Source organism: Echeneis naucrates, chromosome 14 (assembly GCF_900963305.1).
Source record: "Echeneis naucrates chromosome 14, fEcheNa1.1, whole genome shotgun sequence".
NCBI classification, from domain to species: Eukaryota; Metazoa; Chordata; class Actinopteri; order Carangiformes; family Echeneidae; genus Echeneis; species Echeneis naucrates.
This window is the reverse complement of record NC_042524.1, coordinates 16,295,527-16,308,847: the sequence shown is the minus strand read 5'-3', so window position 1 is coordinate 16,308,847 and position 13,321 is coordinate 16,295,527. Positions and strand designations below refer to the sequence as shown.

At 42.6% G+C, this 13,321-nt stretch overlaps 1 protein-coding gene across 1 annotated transcript in view; it reads left to right on the top strand.

Moving 5' to 3' along the window:
* Positions 1-12,462, top strand: part of ncor1 (nuclear receptor corepressor 1) — a 33,874-nt gene extending 21,412 nt beyond the window's left edge. The window contains 23 exon segments of the mRNA XM_029519850.1: positions 356-522; positions 1,029-1,143; positions 2,273-2,358; positions 2,516-2,684; positions 2,776-2,901; positions 2,990-3,073; positions 3,156-3,400; positions 3,577-3,883; positions 4,193-4,420; positions 4,625-4,831; positions 5,264-5,413; positions 6,141-6,341; positions 6,421-6,556; positions 6,739-7,220; positions 7,449-7,565; positions 7,968-8,101; positions 8,196-8,410; positions 8,497-8,640; positions 9,040-9,185; positions 9,365-9,418; positions 9,510-9,713; positions 9,803-9,979; positions 10,078-12,462. Coding sequence (XP_029375710.1) covers positions 356-522; positions 1,029-1,143; positions 2,273-2,358; positions 2,516-2,684; positions 2,776-2,901; positions 2,990-3,073; positions 3,156-3,400; positions 3,577-3,883; positions 4,193-4,420; positions 4,625-4,831; positions 5,264-5,413; positions 6,141-6,341; positions 6,421-6,556; positions 6,739-7,220; positions 7,449-7,565; positions 7,968-8,101; positions 8,196-8,410; positions 8,497-8,640; positions 9,040-9,185; positions 9,365-9,418; positions 9,510-9,713; positions 9,803-9,979; positions 10,078-10,274 — 4,091 coding nt within the window. The 3' untranslated portion in view covers positions 10,275-12,462.
* The last annotated feature ends 859 nt before the right edge of the window (positions 12,463-13,321 follow it).

The window sequence follows — 13,321 nt, the reverse complement described above, 5'->3', positions numbered from 1 at the left end:
CATTTTGTCTACTCGGTTTCCCTAGGAGACGGTAAAGCATACAACAGGCATAGGCTAAGGTTACCTCAGGCTGTTGGACAAGTTACTGGGGTCTTCAATGTTTAGTTCTTCACTCGCTGCAGTCTGTCAGAATAAAGCTGAATATTTTACTATGCAGTCTTTGATAGGAAATGAGGCTTAATGGAACTTACGTGTTGAGTGAATTGCAACTCTGCTGTCTGACAGACTTAGATGACAGGTCTAAATAACTATGAGTATATCTATGTTTATGTGGGTGTTTAATGTCCATGTAGATGTTTAATGGCCGATCATTGACTGTTTTTGACTCTTTATGTCCTTTTTATATTACTCTTAGTTCTCCACCCTGCCTCCAACCCGTTGGTCGGAAATATGCCAGATGGAGTCCGAGTTACCTTCAGCAGACCCAGTCGACCACCCAACATTCCCTCTCCTCCTCCACTCATTCCAACCACCAAGCCTACAGATAAGCCCTCCTTCATCCAAGGAGGCTCCATCTCACAGGTAAGAAACCATCTCAGACAAATTTTATACCATATTCATAATTTTCATGATCTCATCTATAATGTATACATCTGGTTTTGATAATTAAATGTTTTCCATAACAGACATGATGACACTAAAACAAAAAAAATTACTCTCCCCCAGTTAACTGCTTCAATTTTTGTTTTGTTTTGTTTTTTTAAGCAGAGTGCAGCCCAGATAAAAAATTATAGGAATATTTTATTGGGGGTACAAATAAAAAAAAATCTGTAGATTACATTTGATTATGTGCAAAATGGGCTAATGATTTTCCTTGATTGTCCAGTAGCTATCCTGTGAGCCAAGGTACTGGCTTGATTTCTTGATTGTTATAAAATCTGTATTAGTCAGCAAAGTAAAAGAGTTTACTTGGTTTGTTTATTTACAGTCTATATATGGACTTGACATTAACAACGATCATCTACATCACTTGAAACTACCACAATTTACCCGATGGCGAATTTTGTTCTTTCTCCCTGATTTTCTAGGGAACTCCTGGCACATACCTCCCACCGCATGCTGTGTATGGGCCAGAGGGGAGTAAGAGCGCAGTGGGCTCCATCTCTCTGGGTCTGCCTCGGCAGCAGGATCAGAGCAAACCCGGTAGGACAGCAGATGGCCACATTATTATCCTATATTGTCACTGTTGAGATCAGACATACGTCTGGTCATACATAAGACACCAGTCAAATAAAAGCAAGTATAATACAACAACAACAAGCCATTCAATCACACCTCAAAGGGGCATAATTATTTATTTTTCCATATCAAAACATTATGCCTAAGCAAGAATTGATTGTATAATGGATTTTTTGTAAGTCAATCTTTAGACATATTTGAAAGTATATGCTTTTATGCAACACTTGTGTGATGGCTAACAAATTTTGATGAAATGATGGGAAAATGTATGTCTGTTTAATCTGAAATCACTTAAGTATTATCAGCTCAAATCTGCTGTTTCTGAAGTGATGTTTTCACTGTCACAAAACTTTAACTGCTGCAGTTACTTCCTCCAGTCTGCAAACTGTAACCATTATAATAATCAAACTGCATCTATTCCCCATCATGCCCTTTCAGGAAGTGCACATTGGAGAACTAATTTTATTATAAAGGAAGATCAGTACAGATTATGGAGTAAATCGCCAGAACCTTGATAATGAAGTTGCGTCTTGTCTTCAGTGGTGTCAACGTGTTACTTTTGGCAGCAACATAATCGGAACAACAAAGACCCGGAAAGAAAGGTTGATCATTGAAACAGATGGCACAAGGAGGAACTACTTCAGTTCACTATTCTTAAAAAAATATCCTCTTTGTTGGTCTGTGAACTCTCACTCATCCGTCTCTGTCTGCAGTCAGAGGTGTTCTTACTACAACACAATGCAAAAATAAGAACTGCTGACTGAACTGTAATGATCTTGTAAACCAGGAAGTATGGTACCTGTTATCACCAGTTCAATTCTTCCCTCTCTAGTTCACTTGATATATTCCATTTTATTTTGTTCAAAATGCATTTCTATAAATGCAATTGCTCCAAAAAGTGAAACTGTACAATGTAAAAGACTACGTTGTACCACCAGCACTCCGGCTAATGCAGTCTGTGGGAACAAAATTTAAACACGGCAGAAATAAACTTGCGTTTTCAGTAAAATGTTTTCTTGCTGACTTTAAGATGATGACATGGTGATACCAACCACACAAGAGTTTACTCATTTCCTTCTCTTTGCCTCTGCAGGAGCAGCCGTTCCATCCATACAGGATGCCAGAGGCAACCCAGCCAAGGTGGGAGAGGGTCTGGCTTTCAGAGGCTCAATAACTCAGGTAATGATGCAATTAAGTGTTTGGTTTGGGTGTGTTCGACTAACTATTTTAGAAGTTTTTTATTTCTAATTAACATATAGGAATTTTTACTTTTTAACTAGTCATTTATTTAGATGCTTTGGGTTACGTTATATCTTTATTTATGTTTCTGTCACAGGGCACACCAGCCTTGGCCCAGTCCAACATTGCTGCTGACCTCTTGAAGGGCACAATCACAAAGCTGGCCACAGAGGACCTGAGCATCCCAGACAAGGCCAGAGGAGACCAGCTGACTAAAGGTCATGTAATCTATGAAGGCAAGAGCGGACACATCCTGTCCTTTGATGGTAAGTGGCTTGACTATTGATATATCAAATAACTGTTGTTTATTTCTTCACCAACTACACAAACATTATCATGAATTTATGCGTCCAAAAGCTGTCAAGAACCCCAGGGAAAACACCCGCAGTCCCAGAACAGGACATGAGATGAAACGTACCTATGACATGATGGAGGGATCCATGGTCAGGGGTCACCCTGGCAGGGAAGGCGCTCCATTTGAGGGTACTGCTTGCTTGTCACTAAATATATATAGTATGTTTTTCTGCTCTGTTTGTTTTGAGTCAATTGGGTAATGTTGCCTATTTGTCAGGTTTAATTAGCAGAGCCTTGCCTCGAGAGGGTATCCATGGAGATTCTAAGGAAAGGCCATTGATCACTGGATCTATCATGCAAGGTACTTAAGGGTGAAGTTTAACTTTTTCATAGGATGTATCAAAATGAATAAATAGGCTGAAATATTCTCCAAACATTTCCAGGAACACCGAGAACTCCTGCAGAGACGTATGATGATGCCATGAAATATGGAAAACAGATAAAGAGAGAGAGCCCCCCAATCCGCTCCTTTGAAGGTGGTATTGTCAAAGGCAAGCCCTATGAGGGAGTAAATACCATCAAGGAGGCAGGACGATCCATTCATGAGATCCCCCGGCAAGACCAATCCAACCAGGACAAGAACCTTGATATGTCAGACAGGAGGGTAATGGAGGGCCCCGCATCACAGGTGAAATTTTATGGACCTTCTTTTTTGCACTGCATTTAGCGCTGTCATTCTATCGCTCTGTTTTATGTTTGGGTTTCATTTCACTCTCAAATATGTAGCATCAGCAATACATAATGTGTTGTAAACAATAGCAATAATGAATTGGTGTATGGCATATTGTTCCCTCCATTTACCAGATTCACACTCTCAACCAGCCGACCATCAAGCACAATGTCAAGTCCCTGATCACCAGTCCATCAAAGCATCCCCACAGCATGCCCCAGCTTGAAGCCATGGAACGAGCCAAGTATGAGGAGAGCAAGGCAGTACGCCACACCTCTGTGGTCAATTCCCCAACTGTTCTTCGCTCCACACACCAGGAGACAAGCAAATCCCAGCTTAGCCCGGGCATGTATGAGGATACCAATTCTCGCAGGACCCCTGTCAACTACAGTGCCAATCCTGTGCAAAGAGGATCACCTATGCTGGGACGTGCTCCAGAAGGTATATCCCATAATCGTTTTATGTAAACACTAGACTTCAGGTTTTCACCTATTCATTTTATATCTAACATTATAACAACTGCAGTTAAAATGTCAGACAAAATAAAATATCTGTTATCTTGCTAAAACAAGTCAGCATATTTTAAAGATGAACCATAGGAAGTGTGTCAGGTCTACTGAGGTCAATGGGTGATATTGTATTCCCATTGTCATTTTGGCCTCTGGTCATTGATATACTCCTGTGCGGTTAGGTTAAAATAGTTTGTATAGCTAATTTAATGAGCCATGTTGATTCCTCTCTCCTGCATAGGTGGTATGAGCTCTTCGAAATCTGCTGCACATGAAAGAAAGAGTGCCATGACGCCGACACAGAGGGACAGTGTCCCAGCCAAGTCCCCAGTGTCAGGTGGTGACCCTGTGGCTTCTCATAGCCCCTTCGACCCACACCACAGGCCCGTTGTTTCTGGGGAAGTGTACCGAGCTCACCTGCCTCCACACCTTGACCCCACCCTGGCCTTCCACAGAGTGCTGGATCCTGGTATCATGATTATATCCCTTTCTACCCTTTCCACCAAACAGAATAATAATAGGCTTGATTCTGAGCAAAATGACAAAAGCAGCTCAGGCCCTCTAATTCATAGGCATAACATGTTCAGGATCTTTTCCAGCCTTTGACGTCAGCAGTTGTGATCGGTATCTCTGAGCCTTCTGTTCTGTTGTTTTGTTTTTTTCCTGTCCTCAGCCACAGCATTCATGTTCTCCAGGCAGCCATCTCCAACAAACTACCACAACACCTACCAGCTGTATACCATGGAGAACACACGGCAGACCATCCTCAACGATTATATCACTTCCCAGCAGATGCAAGTCATCCCTCGGCCTGACATGGCCCGAGGCTTGTCACCACGGGAACAACCTGTCGCTATCCCTTACGCAACTGGAACACGAGGTATGGGCCTCCACCGGCTGCACCTCTCTCACCTGCCACATCCGGCAGGGTGGAGGCCTTGAGTGGAAGGGGCTGAAGTCTGCCGATTGTGTGTTTGTGAAGTAGTGGCTACCTTTTCCAGACGCCCAGAAGCAAATGACCTAGACAAATTTTGCTGATTTGCTCTTAACATTGGGGCTGCAACTGATTCGGCTTATCTACCAAGTGGGTATGGTCATCCAAATCTCCCTTTGCTGAGTGGTTGCCTCTTACAAGTTGACCACTATTCCACTCTCTTTGCACCCCCATTGCTTATTGGTCAATCTGTATTTGGGAGCACTAACAGAGGAAGGTGACGGGTTACAGCTAAGTGTATACGGTGTACGTACATTCAGAAATTGATGGATCGGTTCTTGTTGTTCACCGCTGGCCCTTTGCTTCTGTCTGTAAAAGGGATTATTGATCTAGCCCAGATGCCTCCAACTATCCTGTTGCCTCACCCTGGGGGAACAGGTACTCCCTCTTTGGAACACTTCGCCTACCTCTCTGGAGCTCAGCCCCCTTTCCCTCCTAGGGCTTTCAACCCAACCTCCATATCGCCAGGTGAGGACCCCACCCATCCCTATCCCTACACCCCGTGTCCCCTTATCTTCCTTGCCAAGATGCCCATGTCCGCTTACACCTCAGTAAGAGTGCAGCCCTGCACTGGCCCGAGGTGTCAAAGGTCAGCGTTGCCTGTCCAGTCACAGAACAAGCTGAATCTTCCTGCAATCATTCTGGGAAGGATTTGTCACCAAGCTCACTGTTGTATAGCATAGTATCTTTTTTTTTTTTAATTATTATTTCAACACAAAGAGAAAAAAAAAATGACAGCTAAATTCATAGTTCTATTACTCGAAACTCAACACACCGTGATGTGTAGACTCAATACTACCATGGTCTAAAGATTTAAAAACCTTTAATCTAGAGCATCAATAAGGTCAGTGAAAAGTCTTCTGATTGATCAGAATACATCAGTTGCAAAAATGTTCTTATGTTTCACCCTGGGTTGAACTGTGATAATCAAAAAAAGCCCTCATTGTAATCTGATCCAAAATGAAGACATATATAAATATATCAAGTACATATTCAAGTAATGTTTTGAGTAGACTTTTGCTCTTTCTATGCAAATTATAAACATGGCAGTATTCCTGGGACAAACTATTACAAGAACTGTGCTGTGATTCAGATTCAAAACTTGTCAGCCAAGCTCTGATCCATCCCTGCTGTGACCACATGGCAGTGAGAGTCTAAATCCCATGTCTGTGGTGTTTGTCAATGCTCTTCTCAGGTCACCCTGCCCATCTTTCTACTGCCACTGCCAGTGCCGAAAGGGAACGGGAGAGGGAGCGTGACCGTGAGCAGCAGGAGAAAGAGAGGGAAAAAGAGAGGGAAAGGGAGCAGCGGGAACGAGAGAGGGAACGGGAGAGGGAGCGGGAAATGCGTGAACGAGAGCGGGATCGGGAGCGAAGCAATGAATACATCCGTGGAGGTGAGTTGCATTTTTGCTCTTTATAGGGGCCTTTATTTTCAAGCACTATGCCAATGTTTGATGTACATGTGTACATCAGGTGCATCAGAGCAACCAGGCCGGCCAGGGAGTCGAGGTTATCTGCACTCCCCTTCTCCGTCGCTTAGGACACCAGAAGTAGTGGTTCAGCAGCGGCCAAGCATTTTCCAACCCAAGAGTGTCATCACTTCTCTAATGTAAGTTTCAACCTAATCTAAGTCATTGTTAACATCATCTCATTTGCGCTGTGTTTCTCCAAATGTAGGTGATGGATTCATGTAGATATTCCTAGTTTAAGCTTAAATTGCCACACCACTCAGAACTGACCTGCCCCTCAGGAAATACGCTTGACCATTTTGTTTCCCCATTTCATCGTCAGGCCCCTTTCAGCAGCAGCAACACCAGCAGCACAAAGTAGCTCTCGCTACGGTACTGCTGCTGATGCTCTGGCTGCATTGGTGGATGCTGCAGCTTCTGCCCCACAGATGGATGTGGCCAAGGTGAAGGAAGGCAAACATGAAAGGGATGATGACATGTCTTCATCTGCTGCAACTCGGCGAGCAGCCACCCACTCTGAACAGCACCAACAGGACGCAGAAAGACGATCCATGCAGTCACCGTATGGTGCTTTGTCTCTGCCAGGAGGTAAGCCCCATCCAGCTTACTCTGAGGGCCCTGGCGTCGGGGGTAAGGATAAGGGGCCTCAAACTTCAAAGTCCCGCATCGAAGAGGAGCTTCGGACTCGTGGAAAGACGACTATCACAGCCGCTAGCTTCATTGATGTCATCATCACACGGCAGATAGCCTCTGACAAAGACTCACGAGAGCGAGGCTCTCAGAGCTCTGACTCCTCTAGCAGCTGTAAGTGTGTTGGATACACATGGTTTAGGAGATAGCTGAACCTTGTTAAAACTCGCAAGTGCACTATGTTACTGACGTTGTCAGTTTCGTGAGTGGATTAGCACACATATTAGCTAAAAGTAATCTTTTTCTTAAACTAAATTTTTTATAAATCTTGATTATATGGTTTAATTTAAATATTGTTTCTGTTGCTTAACAGAAATAATTTTGTTCATACCTTTACTGCAGTGTCATCGAGTCGATATGACAACACTGGTGGGGGGGCCATTGAGGTGATCAGTCCTGCTAATTCCCCGGTCCAACTGCAACAGGACAAACCAGAAGATGGGCAACAACAGGCAGCAGGTATGAAAATTAACACAGTTTGAGCCTGTAACCTCCTGGAGGTAGACTATTGTGTATGTATCAGAAGGTGGCATGAAGGACAAAATCTTTTAAACAAAGATCATGTACCACAGTGGATGACAAATTTGGATAGGGAGGTTAAATTTAGCTGCTGGTGGAGTAAGTGTGCCTTGAATGACTCAACCCTACCTGACCTTTTCATTTGAGACTGACAGACACCATTCCCCAGCCCTTGTCTACTCACCACACTCCACTTGAAGTTATTTTTGTCACGTGCAAGCACATTTAGATCAGTTGCCATTGGCATACAGTATATTGGCCCCTCCCCAAGTTGTTATCCTTTACTTCAACCTGACTGTCACTCCAAAACTAAAACACTGTCTTCATGATTAAAACAACCAGCAGGAATGCGGGCCTATGATATGAGTCGTTACCGACCATCAGGGGAGCCACCACAGCCCCCATCCTCCCAGGCAGACAGCTACACTCAGGTCCCCAAGACGCACCGGGTCATGACCTTGGCAGACCACATTTCAGTAAGTTGTCTCAGAAGATGTTTAAATGTAACATAACACTAGAGTATTGTATGTCCTACCTAACTCACTTGGCCTTGTGGTTCATGTTGTGCAGCATATCATAACCCAGGACTTTGCCCGGAATCAAGACCCTCCACCAGTCTCCTCCTCAGCTGCCACATTCCAGAGCATGGTGCCACCTGTGTCCTCTTCAGGTCGAGCCAAGGTGCCCAGCCGCTACAGTCCTGAGAACCAGGTCCAGGCACTACACCACCAGAGACCCTCCAGTAGAGTCTCACCAGAGAATGCCCCTGACAAGCCCAGAGCCAGGTAAGTGAAACAGATTGTTCCCCCTGAAATAATCAGTCTGATTTATTAGACAGCTTGGGTCTAACAATTCTGTTCCTCTTGTTCAGACCTGGTAAATCTCCAGAACGAGGAAGTAGGCCTATGGAAAACTATGAACCCATCTCTCCACCCCAGAGCTATCAGGGCTTGGACAAACAAGAGGCTGGTGGGCCTCAACCCCAGAGGCGAGAGGCTGACAACACTGAGATCAGGTACTGGCTCTGCACAGTTTGGACAAGTGATAGTTGTCAGCACAATAAGACAATGCAACAGTTCTTAAAACAGCTTGAAATTGATAATCAGACTCAGATTAGATTTTTTTTAATTTACAGCAGTTGAGACTCTTTAAAGGTTTATTACAATATCAAATGTATTACTATAAAATGCAGATTCAAGAGGGTTAGAGATGATTTTGGATTACCAGCGTCTCCATGCTTGATCTTCATCATGGTGTATTTAGTTTGGTATTGGAACAATTACATTTGATGGAAGACTACATTGTACAGTAAAGCAATTTCTTGCAAAGATTTCCAGCCAACAGAATACCCTCCCATCAGCAGCTGTTTGTCATTCCCCTTGGGTTCCTATATTTGCTCTTTGTCTGGTTCCAGGAGTGACTCAAGGTCTCCAGGCAATGTCAGCTATCTGCCTTCCTTCTTCACCAAACTGGAGAACACCTCGCCAATGGTGAAATCCAAGAAGCAGGAGATCTTTCGTAAGTTGAACTCCACCTCTGGTGTCGGTGATTCTGATGTTGGTGAGTCTTCTCTTATCCTCTTTCATCAAACTAGTATGCCTGCATCAGCTGTTGAAACAAAATCTGTAATACATGTAAAAAACATGTTGTTGTTTTTTTTTTTGGGGGGGGGTAAGCTCAATCCTACAATTTTTTTCAAGCTCATTAGTGTTTTTGAACAGATCACAATTGTCTTACAGGAAACGCGCAACCAGGCACAGAGATCTTCAACTTGCCTGCTGTTACCAGTTCCAGTAAGTAGCTTGGAAATTTGCTGAGACACTTAGTGGGTCACTCTACTTAATGTCTCCCTCCTCAATATTGTGATGGTGATTTGGTTTATAGGCAGCATCAACCCCAGGAATCACTCCTTTAGCGATCCAGCCAGTAACCTAGGCCTGGAGGACATCATCCGCAAGGCTTTGATGGGCAACTTGGAGGAGAGACAGGAGGAGCACCAGGGAGGTGTAGGGGGCCAGTGTTCCGTCAACAACACACCTGGTGCAGGTGTTGATGCCTGCCAGGAAGCCAACCCATCACCCACTCTGGGTACGCACAAATTGAATTTCCATCATCACACATGCTCAGAAGAGATCCTGTGTAAACTAGATGCTAATTTACATTGTCTAAATCTACAGGGAAGCAGAAGCAGAGCAAAGTTAACAGCCGAAAATCCAAGTCACCTAACTTGGGCCAGGCTTACGCTGGAGGGGAACGCCCCTCTTCAGTGTCCTCCGTCCACTCTGAGGGAGATTATCACAGACAGCCCCAAGCTCAGCCACAATGGAGTTGGGATGACCGACCCTCATCCACAGGTAAGCTGACCAGACTGCTGTCAGTTTATGAAATCAAAGACAGAAAATGGTGTGGGTGGTTAATTTTAAACCTAAAATTTTTCCCATTTCTTTCACAGGTTCCATGCAGTTCCCTTACAACCCGCTGACCATGCGAATACTCAGCAACACGCCACCAACCTCCATAGCTTCCCCCTCCATTCAGAGCCAGCAGCAGTCACAGCCACCTCCGGCTGGAGCCCCAGTGGCCCAGCAGCGCGTGTGGCAGTCTCTGCTGTCAGAGCAATACGAGACCCTGTCTGACAGTGATGACTGAAACCCCCTTTCTGCAGCTCTGCAATAACCACAAGAGAAGCCCGCGTTGAGGCTTGTCTGTTCAACCCCCCTCCCCTCTCCTGGAACTAATCTTGCTTACTGGCAAGTGTGACAAGATGGGATGGTGTCATTTTTAATTTTGGTGCTAAGGCGCCCCCTGGCTGTTGGCTACGAGTACAAGCAGCAGCCGGTGACAGGCAGGGCTCTCCAGAAGACGACTTGCTTTTGGTCAGGAAGCACTCACAGCACTCAAAATAAATGAAACTCGGCTGAGGGGATGACTTGAGCTATAGTCAAGATGAAGAACTTAATATGTAAAAAGAAATAACATAAGAGATTATTTCTGAATTTTGTTTGATTTCTGTAAAGATATACTGTCTTTAAGAAAGTCATTGTATGTAAATAGAGTAACCTTTTGCAGTGTTTTTCCTACCTTGTTTCTTATTTTAATGTCGCTTTTAAATTGATCCACTTTAAATGGGAAGAGTAGGGGTATAATCTTTAATATCACAGTTGGTCTCTCCCAGTCCATCTCCACCCCACCTCACCTGACCCCATTTTAATATTTTTACCATAGCAAGGCTAAGAGAGACCAGACCTGTGGTTTGTACTTGACCAGGAGTGGAGCACAGAGAGTGTGCTTCCCTGCGCGCCATCCATCAAGCACCACCAGAGCCTGAACATTGTGGACATTTGAGGACAAAACAAAACAGACTAACATTTCAAACAGCTTTGATATCTGATGCCTATCTTCACCACAGAGTGGAGATGATGTATAGATTGTAATTATCAAATGGTAGAAGTAACTTCTCCCCCGGTTCTAGACAGAAATGTCCTCAAAAGTTGAGATCACTGGTGTCATAGTAGAAAGGTGAAAAGTCTGATATAAGCTTAATTTTGCCAGAAACGATATCCTTATGACTACTCCTGGACCCAGTCTGAATTAAGAAAGTGAGCCAATGTTGTTGTTTTTTTTTTTTTTGGTTTGTTTTTGTTTTTGTTTTTTTTAATAGAGCTGACCATGGTGTGACACATATTGCTGTCTCTGTCTGCAGTTTCCAGCCTGTCCAGAATGATCTGCTCTGCAATGTTGTCATGGTAAAAAAAAAAAAAGTGTCAGGAACTTTTTTTTTTTTTTTTTTTTTTTTTTTTTAAGTTTTGCCATGCCGCGTGACTTGAGAAAGAAGGCAGCTTTAAGTAATTTTCTCAGAGATATACGTTGGTGTTTGATGTATGTTTGTTTCTGTAGTCCCTTTTTTGATACTGTCCTGACAAAGATCTGAACTCTGTAAATTGTCTTTCCATTACTCAAAAGACAAAACTAACCAAACGTAAAGAATGGTCTGCACCATTGTTGCACTTTTTTGCTTTCTAGCTTTTGACAACAAAAAGCATACTACCTGCTGTGTAACTTATTCAACCTCCAGCACAGGAGTATATTCAGATGTGCTTTAACTTTTTCCCACCACTCACAGAAATCTGGATGTTTTGACTTTGTCTCTTTTCTAGCTGGTACATGAGTTTGTTGTGTGACACTTGCATCACAATTGCAAATTTAAGTGTATGGTACTGTTCAGTGTTTAGGAGTTTTTCATCATGGTGATTGAAAACCATGACCACTTGCTCTTTGCTTTCATTGTGTCATTCAACAGGCATAAAGCTTTGAATATGAATTATACTTGGTCAACATCAAACATTGCAGTAACGTTTCTTTGCGAGTCTTTTTGACATATGTGAAAAATACCGCATTTTGGCTTTTTCCATTTTCAGTTTGCTCAGTCAACTAATCCACTCTGTTTTAAACTTGATATTTTTTTTCTTTGATTTTGAATCATTTGTCATAGCACATGTTGAGATTTTTTATTTCCTGTTATTTTCAACATCTTTGTTATTCATCCTACTTAAATGGGATGGTATGTGTTTACAAAGGCAATGACAAAAAAAGTTTACAAACTTGAATCTTAAAGAAATCCGACATGAAGCCGAAAAAGAATTGGAGCATCTTTTCAGCTCTCTATCAAACACACAGTGGTGACTTTTTTGTCTTTTTGAAATTGAGACTTGAAAACCCGTGTATCCTATGATGTTGAAATGCAATGTTTGTATCGCACAATGTCTCTTAGTAGGCTATTACAAGAGTTCAGACCAATCAAATAAAGTGGATCAGTTGTCCACCACTGAAAAATGTGTATATTCCTAATAAGTGTGTCTTATTTTTAATGGCTACTGTGCTTTAGAATTACATCCTCCATTTTGACTGCTGCCACATTAAACTTCAGATACAAAGATCAGTGCCAGGAAGATTTTGTTGAAACAGTATCATGGGTTGATATTAGAGCAGGCCTTCCGTGTTATAAATTCCCAGTAAATTTTTTTTTTCTTAAAACTAACTGTTCATGATATTTTGTTTTAGGTCTGGAGTGAATAGATGTAATGCTTATTAAATCCTTTTATTTGGTGCAAAATTGCCAGTAAGAATTCCTAAATCAGTGTACTAGCTGAGAAAAACACAGAGGACACACCCTGTTCAGAATAATTATATATATATATATATATATATATGTGTATATATATGTATATGTATGGCACATCATGCTCAGTCACAGAGCTAGTGATATTAATAACACCAGTGTTTTTCTGCCAGGCCAAGATGTTTGTTTACAGCCTGTTATTCCTGGATTAACAGCCTCACCCCCATGTGGAAGGCTTGCTGCTGAGAGTGTCTTGTTCTGAACACTTGTGAAAATGTGTTTTGTTTTTGTTTTTCTTTTTACCAAAGCTGAATTAAATATGAAGCGAGAAGCCAAGAATATCGCTTGTTATATGACAAGTATATTTGCCTAGAGGAGATTTTCCTTAAATTGCTGATAAGAATTGTGTATTGTGGATTTTCCCAAAGACGCTGTATGCACACCAAATGACACTATTTTCTACTAAAATTATAAGCGATATGCTCAGTTATCTCGCCAGTTTCATCACAAACAACGTCAATGAATGTATGAAATGTGTCTCGACAAATTTCTACAAACAAGTCAACATTAACAGCAG